The 14,320-nt window shown below is 35.0% G+C and overlaps 2 protein-coding genes across 3 annotated transcripts in view; both read right to left on the bottom strand.

Annotated features, from left to right (window-relative positions):
• Nucleotides 1-7,064, bottom strand: part of npc1 (Niemann-Pick disease, type C1) — a 28,951-nt gene extending 21,887 nt beyond the window's left edge. The window contains exons 1-2 of the mRNA XM_051881540.1: nucleotides 6,875-7,064; nucleotides 1,569-1,697 (exon numbers count right to left, since the gene is read on the bottom strand). Of these exons, the coding sequence (XP_051737500.1) occupies nucleotides 1,569-1,697; nucleotides 6,875-6,940 (195 nt within the window). The 5' untranslated portion in view covers nucleotides 6,941-7,064. The remainder of the gene's footprint in view (nucleotides 1-1,568; nucleotides 1,698-6,874) is intronic.
• A 971-nt stretch (nucleotides 7,065-8,035) lies between these two features.
• Nucleotides 8,036-14,320, bottom strand: part of egfra (epidermal growth factor receptor a (erythroblastic leukemia viral (v-erb-b) oncogene homolog, avian)) — a 79,899-nt gene continuing 73,614 nt past the window's right edge. The window contains exons 27-29 of one of the 2 annotated variants that reach the window (XM_051881553.1): nucleotides 13,783-13,885; nucleotides 12,828-12,869; nucleotides 8,036-10,558 (exon numbers count right to left, since the gene is read on the bottom strand). In XM_051881553.1, coding sequence (XP_051737513.1) covers nucleotides 10,203-10,558; nucleotides 12,828-12,869; nucleotides 13,783-13,885 — 501 coding nt within the window. In that variant the 3' untranslated portion in view covers nucleotides 8,036-10,202. The remainder of the gene's footprint in view (nucleotides 10,559-12,827; nucleotides 12,870-13,782; nucleotides 13,886-14,320) is intronic. The other variant, XM_051881562.1, reaches the window with a different exon arrangement.

The following is a 14,320-nucleotide window of genomic DNA, read 5'->3' as shown; positions in this document are numbered from 1 at the left end:
TTTCTAAAATATAAATAAAATCTTTTTTTATTTTTTTTTTTAAAGATTTACACCATGTAAACCATGAGAACAAAAAATTGGGATTTGTCTACAAAGCAAAACAAAAACAAAAGCAATGCAAAACAAAAAGCAAAGCAAAGCAAAAGTAAAATATCCTGATGCATCACGAGAATACTGGCAAAAAAATCTAAGGTTCATAAGGTTAAACAGAATACTAAAAAAAAGTTTATTTTCTATATGCAAAAAAAAAAAAAAAAAAAAAAAAAAAAATTATATAACACACACATACACATACATAAATCATTGCTTTTGATGAAATTTTTTATTTTTTTTTTATTTCATTATTTACTAACTGTTTGTTTGGAAAATGAAAAACACAGAAGTGTTTACAATTGTCTAAAAACATAGTCACTCTTGTTTGCAATTCTGTTTAACACTGATGGTGATGAAACTTCTCATTGTTTGTGTGCGCATGTAAAAGGAAGGTCCACTGAAGTGTTACCTATGGTAGGGCTTTATGGGTTCCTATGCTTTAAAGAACAGGAAATGATAAGCGTGAAGATCACCCATGACCCATGAACAGCAGCTGCTTAAATTATATTCTTCGAACATCGATTGAAATCTTGGTCTTCATTCACTTACTGCCGACAGCATTTGTCACTGTGTGGTTTGACATGTGAGATAATAGGAAGAATCCCTTTGTCAAAATGTCAAACTGAAGTTATGTTCAAAGGATTTAAAAAGAAGAAGAAGAAGTTTCAGTTAGGCCTGTCACGTTTATGAATTATGTTCTGATGAATAATTGTCAAAAATAATTGCAATGAATAATTTAATTGTCTGTTTTGCTTGTCACTTACAGTGTAAGCCTAATACATTATTTTTATATATATTTTACATCGAAACCCACATGATTTCCTTTAATGCTGTGAAAATAATATTTTAATATTTTAAAAGTTCTCTCTTTTTGTCCACTTTACATTTACATTGAAGCCCAGCAAACCAGGCAGTATGTATGTATATAGTATATATTATAAAGTCAGGGAAAGGTGGGGTTTTTTTTATATTCTTTCTGTCTCCACAGAAATAAAATAAGCGAGTGCTCTCCTCATCCTGTGACTACATGCCATTTCACACTTTGTGTGAAAGTCTAAGGACCAAGTGAATGTTAGATGAGTACAATCTGATGACAAACTTTGATGTTAGATTCATAAAGCCCAACAATAAGTTGTCTGAAAGTTTGAAATAATTTTGAAAAGCTTGAATTTTGAAGGTTTTATTTAGAGTCAATAAAATGTTGTTTTAGCACATTGCAAACATGTTTTGCACATTAATAGCATGATAGAAAATTCTAGCATGATTTAACTCACTGCTAGCAGGTTGCAGGCATGATGTTTTTGCATGTTGCTAATGTGTTTTAATAGTTCGCTCATGTTTTAACATGTTGCTAGCATGTTTCTAATCAGGGTGAGTAAATGACATTTTTCATTTTTAGGTGAATTATTCCTTCTATACACTACCAAATATCATGAAGAGCAGACTAACAGTTGTAAAGGTGAATGTTCTCTTACCAGTAGCAGTTCCTGTCCTTCATCAGGTAAAGGTATAGGGGGGCCTGTGTAATTGCAGTTTAACTTCTTCTCTTGAATTTTAGTGGAGTTTCCACATTCACCATACCATATACAGTGCTGGCCATGCACCTGGGCGTACACACATGAGAAAACATTGGGAACAATAATGTAGGAATAACAATTTCTAAACTCTGTCGTAAACATTTTAGATCATCATCTCCTCTCTGCTCTGAACATATGTTCGGCATGATACAAAACCACTGAAGTTTAAAATTAAATGTTCCTCAAAATCAGGTTCCTTCCCCTTTTCAGTTTTATTTATGGGGTTACTTTCAAGACAACAGCTCTCATTGCCCTCCACAAGACATTTCACTTTATTTGGTGCAGAAAAAAAAAAAAAAAAAAAAAAAAAAAAAATCCCTCGCCAATAAACTAACAAAGACTGTCACCACGTCACTTATCTGGAATGCATCTCAATGAAACCAAAGTGTGAATTCCTCAGCTATTTTGTCAGTTTTACAGTCATGTGACTAGAATTCACAGGAGCAAGTGTTGCATTCAGTAGAACCATGTCTCCACCCAGTCTAAACTTCAAATTGACGTAATCAAAACGGCGTACTGTATTATGATGTACTGTTTTTAAGATCAAAAACCATTTTTTAAATGGCAAATGGTACAAAGTGTTACAAAGGTCAAGGGTCAACTGAGGAACTGTCAAGCTTTTGTTGTGCTGAACAGTCTTTGCTCATCTGGAAACAAAAGAGCGTGACTTGACTGTGCATGTGACTGAGTGAAAGGACCATCCCTTTTGCAGGAAAACAGGAAACTTTAGGACAGCCGAGTCATCATTTTCACTATTTTTTTTATCGTGTTTGTTCTCTTGTGTTGGACGAAACAAGGACCACGTTATGACTCACTTATTGATATGAAACTATGAGTATGCTGGGCCTAAGAAATTCAGAAACTAATACCCTGATAATTCCCATTTGAAATCCCCTACAAAACAAAGATCTCCAAATAACCTGTAACACCACAACTCCAAAACAACTGATTTGATTTTCCATCTAGTAACACGTGGCCAGTTGACCCTTCAAAAAGGGTGTTTTTAAAGAAAAATCTTTTCAAAACTGATGTAAAGCACATGTTTGAGTCATGAACAATGTGTTTAAACAAGTTTCAGTCGTTAATTAACATTTCAAAGTGTTTAAATTCATTATTTGACTTTTTAATGACAGGCGGTACAACTAAATAGTTGTATATACTGTTGTACCACCTGACATGGAAAGTGTACCAATAAGCTACCCATACTTGAAATGAGCAGTCTTTACCAGTATTTGAGAAAGATCTACAAACCTTTTCACTCTGCCACAAGGATCAGTTGGGGTCCCCAGATGATGCATTATCATGTTTACTGTTATTACCATGTCAATTCATAATAAAAGAGCAATGTTCGCAGTTGTGCCACCCTGACATTTGAGAATATACAAATTGCTGCACAAAAGTTTTTCAATTATCTCAACTACTGATATTTATAAAATTTGTTTATATAAAAGGTTTTAAACCTAAAATTATGTTTTGTATTAAGACGCCATTTTAAATAGTTTTCTTAGTCTGTTCATTTGTTCGGGCAGTTGCACCACCTGACATTTTGGAGGTTTCAAGATAAAACAAAATAATATGAATTATTTAAATGTACTAAAAATAAATTCAAACTAAATTGGTTCTATAGAATAAAGGGATATATGTCATGAATTTATCAAATTATTTTGAAAAGGAAATAATGCACTTGGACACAAAAATATGCACATTATAAACAGCTTAGACTAGTCTTAAAAGCTAGCCATCTATTTTTTTTTTTTTTTTTTTTCCTTCTTCAAAAAAGGTCCTAACTTTTTTAAAGCCAGTTACATAAAAAGGTAGAGCAGTCTAATTGGAAAAGTAAGACTGATTACCTCTTGTCTAACAGCTGGTTTCTTAAAACAGTCTTAACAGAGTGGCTAAGTTTATGCGACTGGCTGATCATATTATGACAACAGCTATGAGTGACTAATAGGAAACATAACAGACTGAACTGAGTCTTCCCTCACTGTTGTTAGTCATACGACCAAGATAAAAAGCGTCATAACAGCCATTTGTTCCCAAATCCCAATAGTAGAGTGCATATTTCATAAACCCTTACTTGTCAAACAAGTGGTAATGGACCAATATATGTCAGGCTGATTAGTCAGATGATAACTAGCCATTTTGAAATGTCTACTGCATTTAAGACATGCAATATGTAAAATATGGTTATTTGTTATTATTTTCAGCTCTAGTTAAAGAGTATAATAAAAATCTACAATAAAAGTTTTATTATTCAAACTAGGTCGGCCGAAAGTAGATTTTACCAATAACGATAACTAGGTTGGACCACGCTGGCTGGTAAACGATAGTTTTTTAAATTGATACTGAATGAAAACAAACAGAACACATAAAATAGTGCTAAACACTTTTTTTTTTTTTTCTCTCTCAATAATTGAAAAAAACAATACTGAACCATGAAAATGTACTGTACTTTTTAAAATAAATAAAGAAATAATACATTAATTATACCCTGATCGATCATGTTAGTTCACAGTGCAAGAACTATTAACTTTAAAATGTATGTATTAGTTAATGCTGAAAACAATGAACAATACTTTTATTCACCTTAGTTAATGTTACAAATTGATTCATTTTAAAGTGTTACCATTTCATAGAAATCCAAACAGTAAAGATGGTCACGTTTAAACAGCAACACAAATGCCATAGCATTGAAATTGTATAGGCTAGTATGTATACTCTCACACTTTATTTGCTACTAGTTTAAAACACCTGATTATTAATCAAAATAAAATATGTATTACAGTGATAATAAAAGAGAACTGAAATCGGATGTGTTTCTGATTTGTTTATGTGTTTCTCTTGGCTGCATGAACATCAATTTGCTTTCTCATGTCACTAGCTTTAAATGTGCAATTTCGCTGCATAACGAACGAAAAAAAAAAAAAAGCAACCAGCTGGATATAAACTAAGGCAAACATCATGTGATTATACATTTGAGTCGGGCTTGCGTGTGTTGCAACCACTTGAGGTACTACTAATGTTAGTGTCCTCTCAGTCTCGATAGCAAACATACTGCTATTCTCTACTGATGGAACAACAAATTAAAGGGTTAGTTCACCCAAAAATGAAAATAATATCACTTATTACTCACCCTCATGTCGTTCCACACCCATAAGACCTTCGTTCATCTTCGGAACACAAATTAAGATATTTTTGTTGAAATCCGATGGCTCAGTGAGGCCTGCATAGCCAGCAATGACATTTCCTCTCTCAATATCCATTAATGTACTAAAAACATATTTAAATCAGTTCATGTGAGCACAGTGGATCAATATTAATATTATAAAGCGACGAGAATATTTTGGTGCGTCAAAAAAAACAAAATAACGACTTATATAGTGATGGCCAATTTCAAAACACTGCTTCATGAAGCTTCGGAGCATTATGATTCAGCGTGTCGCATCAGCGGTTCTGAGTGCCAAAGTCAAGTGATTTCAGCAGTTCAGCAGTGTATAATATTAATATTGAACCACTGTACTCATGAACTGATTTAAATATGTTTTTAGTACATTAATGGATCTTGAGAGAGGAAATGTCATTGCTGGCTACGCAGGCCTCACTGAGCCATCGGATTAAAACAAAAATATCTTAATTTGCGTTCCGAAGATGAATGAAGGTCTTACGGGTGTGGAACGGCATGAGGGCGAGTAATAAATGACATTATTTTCATTTTTGGCTGAACTAACCCTTTAACTTCTTCATAATGATATGAAGACACGTACGGCAGTTGACTCAGACTCGACCCTCTTCTGGTCTCAACTACAACACTGAAAATATGAGCTGAAAAGCAGTTTGAAACTATGCTGTACTAGTCTCCAATCTTTCATTAATTCAAACTAGATAATAAACATGACACATTATTGTATTTGACATTTAGCAAGAAAACTGAAGTAGTACATGTTGAACAGATTAATACAAAATAATTCCTTGATAACTGTCCAAGGATTGAGTGTAGTTTTTTTTTTCCTTCTCCTGGTCTAGTGCTTATTTTAGCACAGGTTTTTTAGTATTTATTTTGACAGACCAAGGGTATTTTTAGATAAGAAGTGAAAGTGTCATTAGGAAGCAGTTACACAAACTGTAAAGCTTTAAAAACTGAGGAACAACTAGAAAGTTGATATTATTAATATTTAGTAGGCAACAGGACAGCCAAACAAATGAGCTCAACTAGGATCACTTGGTTACTAAACACTCGTGATGTTTGTCTCAGGTTACTACAGCAGAAGGAAGAAATTATATTCTGACTCACTGTCACCAGCATGAATCATGATCCAACATAAAAAAAGATATCCTGAAAGTTGATTCATTTAGATTAAAGGTTTCAGATTTTGTGTGAAACATGAAGAATTGGGCCAAACAGTAGCTTGTGTGACCTTTGAACCAACATAAGATTAGACAGTTGTTTTGGACTACATCCCAATGAGAACAGCTCATGAGCTCAAAACGAAAATGATCATATTTAATTCACGGAAAAGCTAAATGAAAGCAAGAGCACTTGAACTTGGACAGGTAATCCCCTATCTTTCTGCATCTATTTCTTATCAACATGAAAGAGTGGTTGTTTTTTCAAAACCTAGATAGCTACCCACCTAGACAGCATTTTCGGGCATGACAGGATCTATATAGTAAATCCGAAGGCTCGGAAAGCGCCTGTGCAACCCAAAACAAAGCTGCCTATGCAGGTGGCCCACTAGGGTTTAGGGATCTAGTGTGTCGTAACGCAAAGGTACATTTGACTCATCAATCAGCTTAACAGCTCTCTTCCCATCCTTTAAAAATACCATAACAGCGTTTCTACTCTACTAAACGCTGATCTTGCAGGTTAGATCATGTGCTCTTGCGTAAATGTTCAATGTCTGACAGATGATTCAAATGATATAGCCAAATCATATTTCCTCTGTCCTCTGCATGGAGTTTAACAAGGAAAAAAAAGAGCCCGTTTCATTCTTACAACGACAAAAATACATTTCCTACTATTAAAACCAAGGCTTTTGACTTTAAAAAAATACACAACTTTCTTTTCTGAAATTTGACCAGACGTGATCTGACAACTCTTGAAAACTGTCAGGCTGGATGAAGTTTGTGCTAAGCTACAAATACGTAACGCTACACAAGTTACAGTCACAATAACAAATAAACAAACAACGCACCGCCACACTTACCCACTGTGATAATAAAATTATTGCCCATAAAAGACAGAAAATCTGTTTTCTCCCCGGTAGATGCATTGCTCCTCTGACTCCAGAGCTCTTCTCTAGAGTAACTCTCGTCTGGTGGGCAGAAGCTTTCTTATTTCCTGTTTTCAAACGCCGTCCAACCTTCTTCTGTCTGGGTGTGCGAGGGATTTAGTGTTGCTGCCACCTACCGGCTAAGAGTGTGTAGCACAGATCACGCTGTTGTGGTTCATGAATATCAATTAGTAACGTGACGCTGGTCAAGTTGATTTGCTGAAAGGCAGATGTTACGACTGAACGCGTGAGGTTGACTATATTAATATTCATGAGCCAAGCCGGCGACGTAGAATACATGTTTTGAAACTTTATTATACAAATAAATGTAGAGTGTAGGCTAGTCCACCCTTAAAATTACAACTTTAATAACTTCCCAGGTGAAAAAATACTATAGTAAATACTAGTGTTTTTGAACCATAGCTATATTTTATACTATATACAACACTTTGTTAATGGATGCTTCAGCATACAGTAGTATTAACTATAGTGAACTGATAAACTGTAATAAATACTGTAGTATACTTTAGTTTTTACTATAGTAAACTGTAGTGTATTGTAGTACCCTATAGTTGTAGAAAACTTAGTACAGTATTGGGTAAAGTAATTGTTGTTATGTTACCGCAGCAACTATAGAATTACCACAACAAATTAATTCATGTACTTCACTATAGTATGGTTCAAAAACACTATAAATTACTATAGTATTTTTTCATCTGTGTTATGTAAATTGTTAGTTGACTTATATTTCTTGTTCTTTTAGGTATCATAATGAATTGTTTTCTAAGGGTTACTTTCATTTCAGCTTCTTTCTTTCTCTCTCTTTTTCACAATGGCAGTACATGTTCAAACTGTCATAGGACGAACTTGCTTTTTTCAACACAACTCCTGTAAGCCACAAAAATATTGGCTCCCTTAACTTGTTCACACATTTGTGATCATAAAAGCAGGTGATTTACATATGGTTTGAGTTCAGTCCTTACCTTTGATAAGAATTAATGATTAAAACAGCTTTGATGAAATTAGCCCTGATGAAATGGCAAGTAAAACACAACTGATTGTATCACAACAAGCATTTAACAAGTACAGATCACCTCTTATAAAAAGAAGTCTTTATTGAATTTACTTCTTATATAACAAAAGTCAAGAGGAAAAAGGAGAAAGGACTTTGTCACCATATTTTGAGAGGAAATGCTAATGTTTTCAAAAGAATGATCAAAGCTAGAAGGACAGTGACTTTAAGATATCCAACCACATTACTTTGATTTGTGCAACATCATAGAGATCATGATATGTTCTGTCTGTGAGATACGTGTGATTCAATTAGTTAATATTACTTAAGTCAAGCAAGGTACAGGAGGGTGAAAACACATGGACGAACAAACAGAAATGGAATATATGAGTGACCCCATATGTGGTTTGTATGGCAATGGATAAAATACTCTATTAGATACAATAATGCAAATGTCAGCCATATATTACAGTTCTGTACATGTACCAGTCATATGTTGGCCTTCGGATGAGGCTGATTCTATCCATACACAGATCATCGTCGTAGCCTTGTCCACACAGCCAGCATTTCCAGCAAAATCATAAGTTAAATCTTGAATTTAACTCAATTTTGACTTTCATTCACAGCAGAGAGGCACTAAACTGCCTCTGAGTTCAGCTTACATACAGTGTCCAACAGAAAGTATCTGGACACTTGAGTCACTATTAAAACATTTATAAACATCTTTTCCTCAGCCTATACAGCATAATATCAAAACAAGGGACATTTAAAGAAATATACGGCAAATATACATTTCAGTTAGGTTTTTTAAAATATGAAGAAGTATGTTTGGGATCGGTAAGATTTTTTTAATGTTTTTGAAAGAAGTCTCTTCTGCTCACCAAGGCTACATTTATTTGATCAAAATACAGTAAAAACAGCAATATCGTGAAATAGTATTACAATTTCAAACAACTCTTTTCTATTTGAATATATTTTAGAACGTAATTTATTCTTGTGATGCAAAGCTGAATTTTCAGTATCATTGCTCCAGTCTTCAGTGTCACATGATCCTTCAGAAATCATTCTAATATGTTTATTTCCTGCTCAAGAAACATTTTTTTATTATTATCAATGTTGAAAACAGTTGTGCTGCTATCTCACAACCAATTTGTACGTATTTTATGAGGTGGCTAATTCGTACGAATTCATTTGTACGGATTCATACGATTTGTCTAAACCCCAGTGACAGGTAGGTTTAGGGGCAGGGCTAGGGTTAGATCATTCGTACGAATTCATACCCTTGCTGAATAGAAACATTAATTTGTTTTAAAAAAAAATCTTACTGACCCCAAACTTTTGAACAATAGTGTATGTTATTAAAAATAAAGACAAAAAAAAAATATTACATACTTTCTGTTGGAACTTCCACAAACTTTGTGGAACATGTTCATGTTCAGTTCTTGTTTGCAATGAAATTCAGATATTTTTTAAATGTGACTTAAATTTCCAAATACTTTCTGGGGCCACTGCCAAGTTTTATGATTCCAGACACTATTGAGCATAGTTGTTTGCTCAATAAAAACATTATTGACTTGACTGAAACCAGAGTACTTAAAGCTGCAGTCCGTAACTTTTTTGTGTTCAAAATGTACAAAATTTATATAATGAGCGAGTACATCATGAATCTATTTTCCAAATCATATTTTTGTCTTATCCTGAATATACGGTACACCTATAATAAGTGTTGATATTCTGACTATATTAGTCCGGTCGGGTTGGCACCGCTGCGGAGTAGCCCAGTACCTGCGTGACTCATCATAGACATAAACAGAGAGAAGTAGCTCCGGCTACAATGTTCTTCCGCAAGACGCATGCAGTTTTATTTATTAACCACTAGAGCGCCAAAAGTTACGGACTGCAGCTTTAAGTAGCAGTCTTAACATGCGTGTCAACAAGCTTGTTCCATGATATGCCATTTCAGCACTCATTTCTACTGGCATCGACGTGGGATTCATATCCTGTTGCCGTTCATAGTCTCTTGTGAGATTTGGAGAGAGCCACAGTTGTTCAATCCAACCAAGTCTAGTTCAGAACAAAACAAGCATTTTTGAAAGGTAGCCCAGGTTATGAAAAGCTTGTTCTGTCCTTGAAGGCAGGCATACAACTCAGCGATATGTTTGCCTGTGTTTCCACTATAAATAGATGTCCTTTCATCTTTTACCTACTGTAAAGTGGCTCATTTTAACAGTTACTCTTCTCCAGAATATGCTAGTGCACTTCTAGCCCCATGTATTCTGCATTTTCTGCAGCTGGCAAGTGGCCGTTGGTGTGTGTTTTGAGCTCCAGGGGGCAGAAGTCCTGCTGGTAGTCAGGGTTGTCCATGCTGTTCTGGGGGTTGAAGCCCTGCATGCTGAAGAATGGCTGGCTAGAGAGGAGCTGCGTGTGGGACGTGTTCAGATACTCGGGTGGGGCGGCAGCAGCAGGGCTTTTGAAGCAGTTGAGGTACTCTTCCTCAGTTTCGTCCAGCGCTGATGAAGAGTGCGGTATCGTGCGGGGGGGTCCTGGGTGTTGGTAAATTGGGTTGGTCATGTTGGACATCAGTGAGTCATTCTGGTTTATATATTCTGGGAAAGAGGACAACATTGGCTAAATAATTTATTCTGTCAATTATTTTAATCAGCAGTTCATTAAGATGTAAATGTGAATCCACATACAAAAATACCTTAAAGGGTTAGTTCACCCAAAAATGAAATTTCTGTCATTAATTACTCACCTTCATGTTGTTCCACACCGTAAGACCAAATTAAGATATTTTTGATGAAATCCAAGAGTTTTTTTTTTTTTTTTATCCTCAATTGAAAACAACAAAATTACCACATTCAAGGTCCAGAAAAGTAGTAAAAGCATCGTTAAAATAGTCAACGTGACTGCAGTGGTTCAACCTTAATATTATGAAGTGACGAGAATACTTTTTGTGTGCAAAAACAAAACGACTTTATTATTATTAACAAATTCATCTCTCCCCTGTTATTCTCATACGCTATTTACATTGCAGAGCTTCCGTGTTTACTTCCGAATGCCGGCTCAGTAGAGAAAGTCAAACTTTTCTAGACTTGAATGTGGTAATTTCATTGCTTTCAATGGAGGATAAAAAAACCTCTCGGATTTCATCAAAAATATCTTAATTTGTGTTCCGAAGATGAACGAAGGTCTTACGGGTGTGGAACGACATGAGGGTGAGTAACTAATGACAGAAATTTTAGTTTTGGGTGAACTAACCCTTTAAGGGTATGATCATCTATTAAAGTGATAATTACCCTCATGATGTTCCAAAACTATGGAGCCCCTTAAGGGACATGGTGATAGAAAAGAATATGTGATGGGAGGCAAAATATTTTACCAATGCTTTTGCGTTTTGTCTTGCAAAATGTTTATGTTCCCCTCAGAAACTTTTGCAAATGAATGCAATGTTTCCTGGGGAATGCAAGATGTGTGCAAACGAACGCAAAACATTTGTGAACAAATGCAAAGTTTTCTAGCGGACGTAAAGACATTAAAATCCCATCTCATATTTTTTCCATCACCATGTCCCTTTAGGGGCTCCGTATAAACCTGTATGACTTCCTTTCTTCCATGAAAAAAAGGAGATATTTTGAAACATGTAACTAACTACAAATATATACTTGATTTTTAGAGATTGATACTAAAAACATGACTGTTTTTATTTTGTTTCATAGCCTCAACAGCAGCGCTGTTCACAATGGACAAATGTGAATATGCTCAAATTTGAAAGCTATACTGGAATTCTTTTTAGTGAAAAGAGACTTAAAGGGTTAGTTCACCCAAAAATGAAAATTCTGTCATTAATTACTCACCCGTAAGACCTTCATTCATCTTCAGAACACAAATTAAGCTATTTTTCATAAAATCCAATGGCTCAGTGAGGCCTCCATTGCCAGCAAGATAATTAACACTTTCGGATGTCCAGAAAGCTACTAAAGACGTATTTAAAACCGTTCATGTGACTACAGTGGTTCAACCTTAATGTTTTGAAGTGTCAAGAATACTTTTTGTGCGCCAAAAATTCCCCAAAATAACGACTTTATTCAACAATACCTAGTGATGAGCGATTTTAAAACACTGCTTAATGAAGCTTCGAAGCTTTACGAATCTTTCGTTTCGAATCAGTGGTTCAGAGCGCGTATCAAACTGCCAAAGTCATGCCCCCCAGTGGTGAACCATTGAAATTTCAAAACACTTATGACATAACGAAGCCTTGTTTACTGAAATCACGTGACTTTGGTAGTTTGATACGCGCTCTGAACCACTGATTCGAAAAAAAAAAAGATTCGTAAAGCTTTGAAGCTTCATTAAGCAGTGTTTTGAAATCGCCCATCACTAGATATTGCTGAATAAATTCACTAAAAGTATTCTCATTGCTTCATAACATTAAGGTTGAACCACTGTAGTCACATGAACTGTTTTAAATACGTCTTTAGTACCTTTCTGGGCATTGAAAGTGTTAATTGTCTTGCTGGCAATGGAGGCCTCACTGAGCCATCGGATTTTATGAAAAATATCTTAATTTGTGTTCCAAAGATGAACGAAGGTCTTATGGATGTGGAATGACATGAGGGTGAGTAATTAAGGACAGAATTTTCATTTTTGGGTGAACTAACCCTTTAAATTTTGGGCTGTTTCTAAAGCACAGACTTGGAATACAGCCCACAAGTAGTGTGAACTACTATAGCAATTTCATTTGATGGGAAAAAACAGTGTTAATATTCTTAAATTCTTTATACGTTCTCTATTTATTTATTTTTTCTTTTGATTGTGCAAGTTACTAGCTAGCAATGCGATACAGTGTCTTGATGTCTGACATGAGTAACTTACCCCGTTTCTGCTGTGACAGTTCCCAATGCTGCTGTTGAGACTCTGAAACAAAATAAAAACAGTCATGTGTTTAGTATCAATCTCTAGTTTATCAATGCTTTTGCGTTTTCTCTTGCAAAATGTTTATGTTCCCCTCAGAAACTTTTGTAAATGAATGCAATGTTTCCTGGGGAATGCAAAACCTTTGAGAACGAATACAAAGTGCCTCAGGGGAACACAAACTTTTGCAAACAAACTCAAAGTTTCTCGAGGGAATGCAAGATGTTTGCAAACACATGCAAAGTTTCTTGGGGAACGCAAAACTTTTGTGAACAAATGCAAAGCTTTCTAGCGGACATAAAGACATTAAAATCCCATCTCGTATTTTTTTCCATCACCATGTCCCTTTAGGGGCTCTGTATAAACCTGTATGACTTCCTTTCCTCCATGAAAAAAAGAAGATATTTTGAAAAATGTAACTGTTCACAATGGACAAATTTGGAAGCTATACTGGAATTCTTTTTAGTGAAAAGAGACTTACATTTTTGGGTTATTTCTAAATCACAGACTTAGAATACAGCCTACAAGTAGTGTGAACTACTATAGGAATTTCATTTGATGGGAAAAAACAGTGTTAATATTCTTCAAAATTTATCTTTTTGTGTTCCATTTAAAAAAAAAGAAAAAAGAGCATACAGCCTCAGAACTACAGAGTGAACTGTCCCTTTAAGAGTACAAATCAGTCTACCACAAGAATGCAAGACCAAGACTGACCAACAGAGGTGCTCATTTCACCATAAACTAAAAAAGTGTCACTTTTATATCTTTTTGGTCCTCATTCAGCATTTTTTAATTTCAAGAGACTGTCGTACCATTCCAGCCTGGAGCGGGCTGGTCACCGTAAACTAAAAAGTGTCTCTTTCATATCTTTTTGGTCCTCATTCAGCATTTTTTTAATTTCAAGAGACTGTCATACCATTCCAGCCTGGAGCGGGCTGGAAGTCTCCCTCGTGGAACCGCTCTGTCGGGTCTGGGATGTAACGCAGAACCATGCTGTTCTCCCTTCCTGGGAAACCATTCTGAGAGAAAGTAAAAGTGTATTATTTTACAAAGCTAGTGTTATCATGGTTAAACCGGTTTCATTTCCTGTAATTAACAATAGGTGACTGCTTAAAGAAGACTGTAAAAGCACAGCTGGGACAGCTGCGTAATAAAAAGACATTTTGTCTTGCATTTTATTTTTATATGGTAGGTGTTTCTTGCAAACTTTTATGTTCCATGGGTTTTATTAAAAAATGCCATTGTTTTTCAATCCCAAATATGAAAATAATTCATAAAAACACTACTTTTTTAAAACTATGATCATTTACTGTAAACATACCAGGTCAATATTTATTTACAGAAATTTTCATGCAAATTATGACCCTCAGTGGTGGCATCATTTACACCATCACGAATATTGTAAAAACCTTTTTTTTCTTTTTTTCTTCAGAAGTTAGTGTATTTGGTTACCA

Source organism: Ctenopharyngodon idella, chromosome 2, assembly GCF_019924925.1.
Source record: "Ctenopharyngodon idella isolate HZGC_01 chromosome 2, HZGC01, whole genome shotgun sequence".
NCBI lineage: Eukaryota > Metazoa > Chordata > Actinopteri > Cypriniformes > Xenocyprididae > Ctenopharyngodon > Ctenopharyngodon idella.
The sequence above is the reverse complement of the archived record's forward strand: the minus strand, read 5'-3'. Positions and strand labels throughout refer to the sequence as shown.